The sequence below is a fragment of the Vollenhovia emeryi genome, unplaced genomic scaffold, assembly GCF_000949405.1.
Source record: "Vollenhovia emeryi isolate VEMERY1.0 unplaced genomic scaffold, V.emery_V1.0 DF939136.1, whole genome shotgun sequence".
Taxonomy (NCBI): Eukaryota; Metazoa; Arthropoda; class Insecta; order Hymenoptera; family Formicidae; genus Vollenhovia; species Vollenhovia emeryi.
Window position 1 is genome coordinate 1118434 of NW_011967230.1, and position 13480 is coordinate 1131913.

General features: G+C 43.5%; 2 protein-coding genes across 2 annotated transcripts in view; one reads left to right on the forward strand and one right to left on the reverse strand.

The window, feature by feature from the left end:
* The first annotated feature begins 123 nt into the window (after positions 1–123).
* Positions 124–2720, forward strand: LOC105567581 (transcription factor BTF3 homolog 4). The gene is made up of 4 exons (XM_012022540.1): positions 124–442; positions 924–1295; positions 1594–1718; positions 1820–2720. Exons 1-3 carry the CDS (start codon positions 365–367, stop codon positions 1702–1704), a joined length of 561 nt encoding a protein of 186 aa, XP_011877930.1. The 5' UTR covers positions 124–364; the 3' UTR covers positions 1705–1718; positions 1820–2720.
* Positions 2721–2931: 211 nt separating this feature from the next.
* The window catches only part of LOC105567582 (lateral signaling target protein 2 homolog), a 22262-nt gene continuing 11713 nt past the window's right edge, over positions 2932–13480 (reverse strand). Inside the window, exons 2-6 of the mRNA XM_012022541.1 lie at positions 10713–11135; positions 10139–10483; positions 7613–9927; positions 7159–7439; positions 2932–6730 (exon numbers count right to left, since the gene is read on the reverse strand). Coding sequence (XP_011877931.1) covers positions 6450–6730; positions 7159–7439; positions 7613–9927; positions 10139–10483; positions 10713–11135 — 3645 coding nt within the window. The 3' untranslated portion in view covers positions 2932–6449. The remainder of the gene's footprint in view (positions 6731–7158; positions 7440–7612; positions 9928–10138; positions 10484–10712; positions 11136–13480) is intronic.

Consider the following 13480-nt stretch of genomic DNA (forward strand, 5'->3'; position numbering starts at 1 on the left):
CTCTCGAGAATCAACTAAAAAAAGTCGAGCCCCTGACCGCGCGCGCGACTTTTCGAACCGCGGCGGAAGCGCGCTCCGCGCGCCGCCGCAGTCGCCGCCGTCGCCGCCGCCGCCGCCGCCGTCGTCCGGAAGTCGGCTCTGACGTAGGGGTTCGCGAGCGAGCGAGAGTACGCTTCCATTTTCTCGAGCATCTCAGACGGATCGGAGAGCACGTGTCGCGTGTAGCCGGTCCTCGCGCTCGCACGACGTCGACTCGCTCGGCTGAGAGGAAGGTTCTCTTCGTGAGGCAGCGCTAACTAGCCGCGGTCGCCCCTCGCTCAGGCGCGCCCGTCTCCCCCCCCTCGTGCACGACAGAGGTTAAACCATGAATCCCGAGAAGCTCAAGAAGCTCCAGGCCCAAGTGCGAATCGGCGGCAAGGGTACACCCCGACGCAAGAAGAAGGTAATCGCCGGTGCTGGGTAGTTTCTCTCCCCGCTCCGGCTCGCCCCGTCGGCGCGACCCGCCGTCATTTACCTAGCACGCGCGTCGATTCGTAAATCGGTATACGCGTGACACCGCGACATTTCCGCCACGGGGACACCAGTGCGAAATTGTTAGTCCAGTTAATTGCAGCCTGTGTTTCGCGAGATACCTCTTGTGGGTGTGTTGTACGGACTCCTCTGTAAACAGTGCCCCACGGTCTTGGTAATCCGGGTTTTTCTGTGATTTGTACGGTAAATTTAACTGTACGCGATCGGTACGTTAATTGCTTTTTTTTTGCAATTCATCAGAACTCGCGTGATGCGTGAATAGCATTCAAACAAGATGAGAAGGAAGGTTTAACATTTATTCGCTGCGAGAGCAACGTTACGTGGAACACTAACGTTCCATTTGATGCCCCGGAGTTGAACACCGTCGCTCATGTTGTCCCTCGCTTTTGCAGGTTGTACACGCGACTGCTGCCACAGATGATAAGAAGTTACAGAGTTGTCTGAAGAAGCTTTCTGTAAATACAATTCCTGGTATAGAGGAGGTTAATATGATTAAGGACGATGGCACAGTCATCCACTTTAATAATCCAAAAGCCCAGGCTAGTCTGTCCGCTAATACATTTGCTATCACCGGTCATGGAGAGAACAAACAGATTACCGAGATGTTACCGGGGATACTGAGCCAGCTCGGGCCCGAGGGTCTGACACAGCTGAAACGATTAGCAAGCACAGTCGCTGGTAGCGCGGTCGGGAAAACCACGTTGGAAGAGGACGACGAGGTACCTGACCTAGTGGAGAACTTTGACGAAGCTAGCAAAGAGGAGGTAAATAGTTGGAGTTAATGTCTGGCGGTTCTTGTTGAATAACAATTGATAAGGTGACAAGAAGAGAATTACGAAATTTGATGAGCCTGTTGAAAACTTTCCGTAAACATTTACTTGATACAAGCTACAATTCCAAATGTATACTCCGTGTTGTTACACATATTAATATGTTGCGTCTGTATTGAATTGTGGCGTCCCCTTTTCATCGGCATTGTAAATGATCTCGTTTCTTTATCATTTTAGAAATGTATTTGTACAAACATGTTTGTTATATAAATCTTGGCTGTGATATTTAAAGGTGGCTCCTAAAAAGGAACTGGATGAAAGTGACAAATCCAATGGCGAAAAGAAAGATGCCATTATTATTGAAGAAAAGAAAGAAGCCCCGTTAGCTACACCTGAAGCTTAAGAACGAATGCTGAGGTAATTAGTCGATGCATCGAGATTTCTTTGGATATTAATGTAATGGTAGAACGAAACATAATTTGCCGAGGTATAACATGCGCCATTACTTTTCTTTTCAGGTACTTCATACAATAAAGTTGTAACAAATAAGTAATAACATGAGTCAAGAGATGCGTGACGCAGAAACATTGAAGTATAACTATACATACATTACAAATACTTGACATACGCCCCATGATAAGCAAGTGCTAGTACAAGTAACAGTTGACAAGAAATAAAGGAGCTGTTACAAAAATCAAAAGAATTTTCCGGAGATTTTTCTTTTTATCATTTTGGTGCTTAAGATAGTATTTGCTTCGAGTTAGTCGAGATGTTTTTATGATCCTCAATTATCATGTGACGCTTTAACTATTTAAAATGTCAACGGAAACTTGAGCATTTAACTCGATTATAAACTATTGTAACACAATTAATATTATGCTACAAATTTTGTTATTAATAAATTGATGTGAGAGATGCACAGTACTTTTTCTTCCGGGCGTGTAGGCGTTTAAATAATTGGTTGAATTTTCACGAACGTCTTGCGCACCGCTTGATTTGCTGAAACAAGAAATGTTTTAATACACACAAATTAAGTAATAGAGAGGGGCCCTTAGAGCCATGGCACTTGAAGAAACTTAAACAGTAAGACTATGGCTGCTTCTTGACTGTCATTTCCCTTGCGTCTTAAGCCTCGTGGCTTAAATTTTTTCCAGCTTTTTATACATCAATCGCTGACGCGAAGGTTGACCACGTCGCGGGGAACGGAATCTGAATTTGATAAGAAAATGATAGGAACGGACTTGAATATGAAGTGTTCCTAATTGTTAAGTACTGATATAGCAAATATGCAATGTATGTCTGAAACAAACTGCAAATACAATATTAATTACTTCTACATCTACAAAGCAATATCAACAAGTGTCATTTGTATTTGTTGCTCTGAATTGTCATCTAAAAATAAAAATTATTCATCTTAAACATTTTTCATGGAATTGCAGAAACACAAGAAAGAACATACTGACCACAACCAATACATAATACAATGCAAACTTCTGATTAGTTCGAGCAAATTTTACTGCTCACTAACATGAATCCCTACTTGGTTCGTCGAGAAGGATTCGTGGCGGACGCCTTGCAAGATCTGTTCTCGACAGATTTTGGTATCCGAAGACAGTGAGAGACTGGAACATTTTAATTAACAAACTTTATTTATATTCGTGTTTGAATACATCCATTACCGAAACCACAGTGCATTCAAATATTAAAGAGACATTTCGTCCCGCGATGTAATATTGCGAATAGTTGTTATTTGCACGCACAAATACATACACACACGCATATACACGTCCATCTATAATTCTACAAATATTTTCTTTCCGTTCCTTGAAAATCGTGTGACACGTGACATAACGTCGTACATCGTTAGCCTTCCGATATCGATCGAAGTGAATTCGGTGTGTCCAGTACTATGGTCAATAGCAATTAATAATAACATTTTATCATTGGTTACACATTGTTATCGATCATTACCCCGGCCAACCGATATTACGCGCCTTTCGCGACGATCCCTCGTTCCAACATCAAACGTCAAACGCGCTAAGAATACGTTTCTATGCGTACACTTAGGCAAATAATACAAAAATAATTCAGAGGGGCACACTCTGTCGCCTCGTAATGGAAATGTCTTGATTAATTGGCAAATCGTAAGCCCCCTCGACATATCGAGTGGACCAAAATCACCGCGCCGAAAGAGAAATGACATTGCAGCTAGTTAACGAACTATCGTTAAAGTAGTTGTTTTAAAACAAGCCTCAGTTCTCTTCTACAATGTCAATTCCGCCAATATCAACCAATCATCAATATTGTATATTGTACTTTTAATTTTCATTTCGCATAAATGAAGCTTTCCTTTATTCGAATTTATTCGCGACATTGTGGCTTTTGATCCAATCTATATATCTCATTTCATTTCGTCACTTTTTTTTTACACATCTACTTTCTTTCTTTTTCCCTTTTTATACCCTTTTATTATTTTTTTTCGTTTAATTTATATTCACAGGTTAGTCTGCGATCACTGAACTATGGTAATACTGGAATTCCCCTCTTCCCACATAAGCCTCGCACGAAATGTGTTTGCACCGAGAAAAAGAGAGAGAATTAGATTAGGCGCAGTGCCACGCTTCTCAAAAGTTTCTTTCAATTTTTTAGTTCTTTAATAAATTTCATATATACCAATCATATAGGTACATACGTAAAGTGAAGCCGAATTAAAAATTTGCTGAATATGAGTCGATCGGTGATTGCTATGGAATTACATTGACAGTTCTTTGTTTCCACAAGAAGAAAGTTCTATTCTTTTTTCCATTTCATATTTTCAATTAATTTAATTAAATCTTATTAATAAATTGTCGCAGCAAGCTTTACTGGAAAAGAACACACAAGCTCAATGCGAATATAAATGCTAATCTACAACAAATTCTGGTCGAATCTGCTATCAATATATTGTTCTAGTATTTTACTACTATATTTTACTACTATATTCTTTTATAGAACATCAAATAAGTTTATTAGACTATTTTTCTGAGAGAGAAAGAAGAGAGAGACACACGAGACCTTTTCAAATCTCTCTCGGATCATCTTTCGGGCGCGTCGGAGCATTCCACTATTAATATAGTTCGGTGCCTGTGATAATTTAGGCACAGGGGAAAACCTGATTACCAAAATGATTCGCACATATATAAGGGAGATGAGATGCTTAGCAGCGGTTTCCTGCTTAATCGCTAGACTTCTTTTTTCAGCCGGAGGCTTCCTTCGTCGCATTCGAAATCGAAAGCGCGATATTCTAGCAAGGCATCGATTACATGTAAAAAATAACTCTCCGTCTAAACATCTGTAATCTAAAGATTATACCCCCTACTCGATGTGCTCCTTACAGAAATAAGTTCTTTTTTTATTTCTTCCCCGCTAACACTTTCTCACGAACTTACAAGCACTGTTCCGTAGATATTATACAATTTTTTTTTCTTCAAATAGTAAAAAGTCTTACCTGTAGTTTACAATACGCACACACGCGATTATAATACATAACGATTTCCTAATCCGTTCGCGCCGAGTGATATCAGTTATTCGTTATTTTTAGAGAACGTTATTATACGTTACGTTCATATGAAACTCGATAATCATAATTACGTGTCTAAATGATCAGATTATTGATATACAACGTTTTCAATTAACGTTCAGCGTTGCATGATGTTAATCGCAGTCAATCGACTCGCCGTTTATACAATCGTTTATACATGATCGTGACGCGTACTTATTTTCACATTGATACGTTTTCGATTCTATCAAGTTTTTTTAAATGAAAGTAAACTTTTTAAAATTATGTATATTATATACACATTCAAAATTGCCACTAGTCAAACCACGAATTTGAATTCGTGTCATTTGTATTGACTTTTGGATATCAATGCAATAACGAATTGAGATTCGTTAAAAACGAAAATTTGAGGAAAGCTGTTATGAAATTTATTATATCTTTTCACATCTCGTGAAAACCAACGTCTTACAATAAAATGTAACTGGAAACAAAATTGATAACGATATACAAATATATTAATTGAAATTAATATTAAATCGCGACAAATTCATGAAACGTCAATGAGCAAAAGATTCGTACATTCATACTTTTTGTCAATCGTGGAGCGCACGTATGTACTACGGCGAGTAATCGTCTATCACGAATACAGTTCGCGGTATCCAGACCTTTAACGTAACACAATGTTTCGCAGTAATCGGAAGTATCTTGTACGAGCTTTCCAATAGGAACCAAATTCGTGCGAGATATAAGAAAGAGGAAACTTATTGTCGTAAATTTGGCACAGGAGCTAGTGGTGTGTGCTAACGCACCTGTGTGTATATACTCCAAAACACTTCAACGGGCAGTAGACGTTTAGAAATTCTATCTCGCGGTATAAGTTACGGCGTGACCCAACTATTGAACGCGAAATTTTTTCGTTCTGTCATTCCTTATCGTTACTCGTTTAAACGTGCATACGTATTCCCATACATGTACACATTATACATTACGCAGGTGTATGTACACTATTTATAGTTTGATTGTAAAAATATGAGCGATTAGCGCCTATATATCTAACTTTATAGATTAAGTGCACACAAGTGTAAAAATAACGTACATAAGTGATCTAGTGACAGGCGATTTTCCTCCAATTTCTCAGTTCGTTATTGTACAAACGCGTCTCTCTACAGTGTTCTTCTTTATTATTTTACAAATTATACATTGAAAAAAAAATTGGATAAATCGAAATGTCACCAGATCTTTCGATATATATTCAGTGTACCTTTATATTCACTTAAGGAATAAAAATGGAGAAGAGGAGTAAATATATATAGTCCAATATTTCAAAAACTTACTTCCAATTGTCTAGTTGAATAAGTGTCTCGGCTAACGAAGCAGCGGTTAATTCATTGAACTAAACTTTTCAACACCGTATGAGAATATCACATGATTACATGTTCTAACGAAACTTCGAAACTTGTTCCTATAAAATACAAGGATATTTACTTATTTTATTGATGAAAAGTATGGTTGCTTGAATTTGCGCAAATATCTGCTATATTGGAAAGGAAATGTGTCACGTAGGGAATTCGATAGAAAATAACCGGATTTACAAGCCACTTCGGAAACATTCATCTGGTGGACGAGACTTGAGAAACCGTAAAAGGCGTCACTTGATACAGAAAACACCTGTTGCACACCCTCACGGGTTTCGTGTGCCCGAAATGAGGCAGTGGAACGTTGTTGCTGCTGCAACGACCACAGAACACTTTACCACAATTTCGGCAATGGTGTCTACGTCGCACAACCGTGAATCCTGCCTGGCAGGCCATACACCTTGGCGCATCGTTGTCCGGCACCCAAGTAGGCGCTCTCTCGACGCATTCCTCCCCCCTTTCAGTGACAGGAGAAACTATAGAAGCGAAAAACGGACTATATTCAATATAAATTTCTTATGCAATTACATGTCAAATAATACGTGTCTATTTCCTGGGAGAAGCTTAGTAACTTCTTCAATTTCTGAGCAAAAAATAAATCTTCTCAGTACTGAAAAATTTACATTGTACCATATTTCACATAAAATCGAAGCTAAGACATTTAATTTGTTATATTCGTATATAACAAATAATTTTACAGTTATTTATTATTTTTATTTTAATATATTGAAGGTTTAGATCTTTGTCTTTGGAAGGAATATTTTGAACTGAATATTTAATAAATATTAAATCATTGTTTAATTCATACACGATCAAATTTGAAAAATTGATTCAGATACTAACAACGGGCAGACACATATTTATTAGGTAAAATTCAGGAATGAAAGAGTCGATATATCCATACTTCGGTCGTTTATCACAGCGGTTTCGTCTACATCTTCGTATTCTGGTAACGACTCTTGCCGCTCATGAATACTTTCTGTCTCCGCCGTGTCTATTGGTGCATTCACCGTGGAAGCTAAAACCTGGTCCTTCGATTCTTCAACGTCCTCTATTGCTTGACTACTGTTCATGAGAAAAACGCACTTCAAAATGTTCCGCAAATCCGATGCAAAGTTCGTTTGCAATTGGTCTGCCACACCTGCTATACAAACGAAGAGGCGATGGACAAGATCTTCCGACGATCTGGAAATGTAATAATAGTATTTTATGTTATCCTGGAAAACAAACTATATATTAGTAAATTTTCTAATTTCGACATTTAGTAAATATCAATATCTTTTAAACATGCTGATAGAGGAGCGGCTCGAAGAATAATCACGTTATCGTTTACACTAAGTAACAATGCATTCTCTTACCGAAATTTAGCTCTGATCTGATTTCTATTCGCGATCTCGGCGGCTTGCATCGCCAGCGCAATCTCCTCGTCGTCCTGACAGTCGCTGTGAAACTCGCTGGTCTCTGAACTCGAATCGCAGCAGCTTGAACAACTGGAACTTGACGCTACGTCGGGTTTGTAGGTCAAAGATTGATGAGGATTTAAATATACGCCAGATACCGTCGACGCGTTGACCAATCTCACTGCCCGCGCAGCTCTGCGCGCGTCCTTTGCACTTTGATATTCGTGACAAACTACGTTCTGCGGCGTAGTCGCGATCTCAGTCGCCAAGCCGCTCTTGTCCGTTCTCGGGCCCAATCCGTCGTTCATCAGATTATTTCTGCTCCCAGGTTTTCTCTTGCTAGGTTCCAAATGTGCATATTTATCCCGTTCGTATCTCCCCCTCTTCTCGATATCTCTTTCCTTCATTCTGGCGATCTGCTCGGACTTGGATCTTCTATGGTCGAGCAACTTTCTGCTGTGCGGCGAGTGTTTGTTCACGCAATGCTTACCGAGATTGCAACAGCATTGCCCGCGCGATTCGAAGTGATGAAGTCGCGGGCTTATGTGAGGGCTGCGACTGCCGAAATTCGGCATCTGTCTGGTGCTTTGGCCGAGATGCAGACCAGCCCCGAGGCTGGTCAATCGTGCGTTCAAGCATCGATCCGTGGAATTCGACCTGGAGCTGTCGGTGCTCGTGGTCACCCGCATAATATGCAGGTTGTGTCTCTTCTCTCCCAGTCTGCTGTGAGCTTTGTGCGTGTTTCGGTCGAGTTTGTGCTGGTGTCGCCGTCGTTGCTTCTCGTCTCTCGTTCTCCTCGACTTGTCCTGCACGTACCTCTCTATCCTACTCTCGACTTTCTCGATACTTCGAGAAGTGGACGGGCAATTTTCGCATTTTAAATCATCCCAGAACTCCTTCCTGGAACTCGACGCGTCTATGTTCAAATTGAGATTTTCCCAATTTTCAGAATAGTTTATCTGAAAGGTGGATTGATTGGAATCGCAGAGAGTCAACTGGCCGTTACCGTAAGCGACGCCAATAAACTCCTCGTTAGTGCCATCGAAGTTGGATGATATCCGTGGAATGTTTTTGCCGGTGGACTCTCTGTCTCCGTTTGAATGCAGACCGGGCACCTCGATCGAATGATCCGAGGTAGGCGTTTTGCCAGCGCTCTTCGTGCCGCAAACGCACGAGTTCTCCGCAATAGCGGGATTCTTCTTCTTTGGTGAGTTCATGTTAGAGCAAGAATAGCTGGTGTTCTCCTGCACGTCTTCCTCGTCCGACACACCGACGCTCTCTTGCTGAATCTCGTTATCGAAAGTCTTCTTCTCCTCCGGACTCTTGTCGTACAAGCTGGTGTTCTCGGACGATATTACCGTACATATGCCGGAGTCTGTTTGCTCCGAGATCTCGTTCGGACATTCGCTAGAGTCCAACAGGAAATTCGAGAGCGTTTTATTCGCCTCCGAGATAAGCTCCTTGGCGTCTGGATCGGATAAAGCGTTCTCGGATATGTGCGCCTCGCTGTCGATATTTTCGCGAACAACTTGGTTAAGCAAATATTGCATCTGCGGGATCTCCATGTTGTCGGAGTATCCCTCGAATATTCTCGCCAGGTCGGGGACGACGAGGCTTTCCTCGGTCCGCATGTCCTCGACGGTGTCCGAGGCGCTGGTACCCGCGACGGGAATGAACGTCCCAACGTCACTCTGCACCATCGAGTCGGGACTCGCGTCGTTCCCGTCATTAGAAACTGAATCACAGTCGCGAAGGAACTGCCCGATGTCGCGCGAAGCGTCAGACAGTTCCCGTTCGTATTGCATTCGTTCACCAACACTTTCCCCATCACTCTGCTGCATCTTTTCGGCGCTGTCACATATTACATTACTATCACATTCGTCCGAGGATATGTTTAAATATTCAGACTCGGTTTCCGCATTTCTCTTCCTCCTACGCCCACTTCTACCCTGCTCGCGCCTCTTGCTCGGTAACTGATCACTCCTGCTGCCCTCGTCCAACGACTGAACCGCGTCGTTCGCCACCTCGTCCATGTTGCTGCCCGTGTTTCTCGTCACAGTGTAGAAATCGACAATAAATTCCTTGCAGTTCGGATAACCGGTATAAAAGTTATGAACGTATTCTTCCAAATCCGGTATGTCCTGACACGCCGATTTCGTCGAGTGCGTAATCGAGCTTGACGGTTCCTCGTTCGAGCATAGAAGCTTCTCCAACATGTACAACTCGCGGTTGTTTAACGTCCATAATAGCTCTCTTATCTTGAGAAGGAGAGTCTGCAAAATTACGAGTGTTTGTTAAAAATTTATCGCATACCTCGGTCAAGCGAGGAGACTTATACGACACTCAGCTACGAGATGATAAATGAATGCTTATCGACGTATCATAAATTGAAAAGGCTACGACTACTTTTTGCATGCTTACAATATCATACAGATGGGGATTTTTTAATAAATTCGTTGGACGATTTCCAAGTCAATTCCTTACTCTAAATGGTCTAAACATCTCGCTTATGGTGTCGGGCGAGTTGAGGCACAACGGTCCTCCAGGCGGTGCCAGAAGCCCCGAGACGATAGCCAGGCGGGGAATAGTGAACATCAAAGCTGGCTCATAGTTGTCTACATCCGCTTGGTCCAACAGCCCGCGTTCAAGCGCCCGCTGCAAGGTCTCTGAAAACAGCACGCACACGAGCTCCTGCTGCTCGTATTCCTTCGTTGACTTCACCGGCACCATGGCGCCGACGTAGCACAGCTCGAAATCGGCAAACAGTCGATCGAAGATCTTCAACGACTCAATGAGCTTCTCCAAGGACGGCTCGAGGGGATTCTGCGCCTGGGAAGAAACAATGCTTATCAGTGCGCCTGATTACTCGTCAAATCGTAAACTTGATGCGAGACAATAAGCAGGAGAATCGAATGAATAAAATCGACAGTCGTGTTTCTTCCCAAAACCTATCGAATCCTAATGAATCTCTTTCGTTTACCTCGCACCGTAGGGTATTAAAATTGTACGAACGACAACGTCAAACGGGCCGACGGATCTTACTCGATCCGTTCAATACCTTCAAGTTCATGTGACCCTTGAGCGCGTGCTCTCTCAGCAAGTTCCTGACGATCTCCAGCGACTTGGTGAGAGCCTTCGCTAGCGGCCGCATGGCCGAGCTCTCGGCCTCCCGGTTCATGATCGAGGAGCCGGCCGCCAGGCATTCCGCCCCGAACCAGAGCTGCCCGGCCAGATTCTCCTGCATCACGTCGTCGGGGAACTTCACCCTGAAGTCCCGATTGGCGCGGCTCTCCGGGATCAAGTCGTCCATTATCTGATTGCAGATCGTCAGCACCTTATCCTGACAGTGTCGCAGCTGATTCACCAGCGTCGTGCATCTCTCTGGCTCCTGCCGGCCGTCGAAGGAGTCCAGCTCGCAGGCAACCGCGTTCAGAGACTCGTCGGCGTAGAAGAACTGCGCCAGTAGACTCGTGTCATCCCTCTGTGGCGACAGAACGAGGAGGACCCGATTAGAAACATTGAAAAAAAAGAAAAACCGAACGCTCCGGTTACATCAGCATTCGAAGGATCGAACGAGCAAGCACGAGATTTGTCCGAGTCACATTTTCCTCGGGCTTGAAGGAAGGACAGGGAGATTTTCCACCCGCATTCGTTCGTGACGGACAAATCCGCGCTCGCCGGTAAACCCCCCCGACGAGCCGCAGATCTGAACAATGACACTAATTCGCGCCTACGTCATAACGAGAGGGTCACCCACGTCACGATTAAAGGGCGCGGCGGCGGCGGCGGCGGTGGAGAACCTTACCGTATTATTCCCGCCGAGTGAATTTGTACTACCGATATGACGTCGAGCGTATAGGGTAAAGGGTGACTTAATCGTCCGCGAAACCTGCAATTTCTATCCAACGAGCATTTTGCTCGCAACGAAAATAGTGACATCGTGGCGACCTAGCGTAGGACGCGGAGGCACGATTGAATTATCTCGCCGTATTATTATTAACGTTAGCGCGCGGCACTCGGAGGCAATAATGAATTCAGCACTTTGCGGCCAATATAGGTCGCACGATGACCGTAAGCTTCTAAATCGTGCCATCGTCGGGTGCGCCCGATGGCAGCGTACGTTTCGACGTAACGCGCGGCGATTCGGAATCTCCCTCCCCCCACCCTTTTTTTTAATAAAAAATAAAAGCCGGCCTTTATAAATCCGATTACGGCGCGGGATCCGATTCGAAAAGCGCGCGATCAAAGGTTTTAATTTGTATCGATCGGGCGCGCGCGACCGAGGGAATTTACGAAAATAGCGCGCGGCTTACGCGCGAAAAAGGGAGCAACCGGACGCGCACGGGAACGAGTGGTTTATTCAAGAAAATACGTTCGAAAGTTTCAGACAAGCCGATCGCGCGCGCGATCGCAATTCATTATTTACGGATCGTCGATTGTGCAAAGTTCAAACGCGGATTTATTCTTGTCTTATCGATGCAGATAAGGATTTTATGGAAAACGCGCTTGAAAACAATAAGAAAGCGCGCAAGTGCAGCAGGACGGATTCGGGAGTTTAATTTCCTCCCCTCCCCCCCTCTCTCTCTCTCTCTCTCTCTCTCCCTCTGTTAAATTTTGAAATCGAGATTATTTCCACGGCGGTGGAGAAGATCGTTTCGAAACGGCGAGTTCGTGCGGAGAAGAAACGAACTCCCGTTCTCACATATATTGTATAACTATTTATGCGTGCTGCTCAATAACGCGCTAATAATAACGTGCTTTAGGCGCACGTGAATCCGTGACGGCGCGAACGTTCGCCGTGCACGGATGTACTCGTTATCGAATCATGTCCTACTGGAAATGACTCAGGAGTCACGCTTGCGTATGCGGCGCGACAAATAAATCGATTAGCCTGCCGTATCGATATCGTAAAACTAGAACAATGTTGGCGGTCCGCGCGCGAGCGAACTTTCTGCTCGGCCAGAGAGGGAATTCGCGGTGTTCTTTCTTTTTTTTTTACCGCGCGCGACGACATTAACTGTGCCATTTCCGGGATACCGATACGTTCGAGGCAAAACCGTCGGGTTTTCGTTGCAGCGACTTTCCTTTCGAGAATTTGACGCGTGGAAGAAACACGCGAGCCCTTCCTTCCTTCAAAATGAGAGCCGACCGCGGTCAAACGCGTGTCAACCGCGATATGTAAAATTCCCCCGACTTTCGTATCGATAATTGTTGTCGCAATGTAAAAGGAAGCAACGTACACTGAAAAAAATTTCTGGTTGAATATGGACGAACCAGATAATTCCTGTAGGATTTACCAGAATTTCTGTAGGATTACAGGAATTCTGGTAAATCCTACAGGAATTCTGGTAAATCCTACAGGAATTATCTGGTTCGTCCATATTCAACCAGAAATTTTTTTCAGTGTAATCAGTAATTTAACACTTCGATTTCGCGAAAAATTTTGCTTTGTTTTGAACTGCGCTTAAAGATGTTATCACAGAACAGTATTTTGCGACTGCAACCACTGCAACAGCCGCTCTGGAGCTTGCGCGCGAGATTCCAATATCGCGTTCGCATCTACAAATGTTTTGTAGGTATATTTTTATTTTCGACGTCATTCGGAAATCCTGCCGAGATGTAACTGTAAGCTGCACTGCATATCCAAGTGTACAATTTTTACACACGTGAGTGCGTAATTCGCGAAGCTTTTTATAGACCTGTGTCCACGATGCTAGAACCTGGTCCAAGTTCTAGTTCCGAGAAAAGTGTAGCCAATCAACTTGTAGCTTTTATGGAATAGCTGCAAGCTGATTGGCTACACATTTCTCGAAACTAGAACTCGGG

Excerpts from the sequence above, each read along its gene's own strand:
- LOC105567581 (XM_012022540.1), top strand. The coding sequence starts at position 365 with ATGAATCCCGAGAAGCTCAAGAAGCTCCAGGCCCAAGTGCGAATCGGC. Across the intron at positions 443-923 it reads CACCCCGACGCAAGAAGAAG|GTTGTACACGCGACTGCTGC; the intron begins GTAATCGCCGGT and ends TCGCTTTTGCAG. Across the intron at positions 1,296-1,593 it reads ACGAAGCTAGCAAAGAGGAG|GTGGCTCCTAAAAAGGAACT; the intron begins GTAAATAGTTGG and ends TGATATTTAAAG.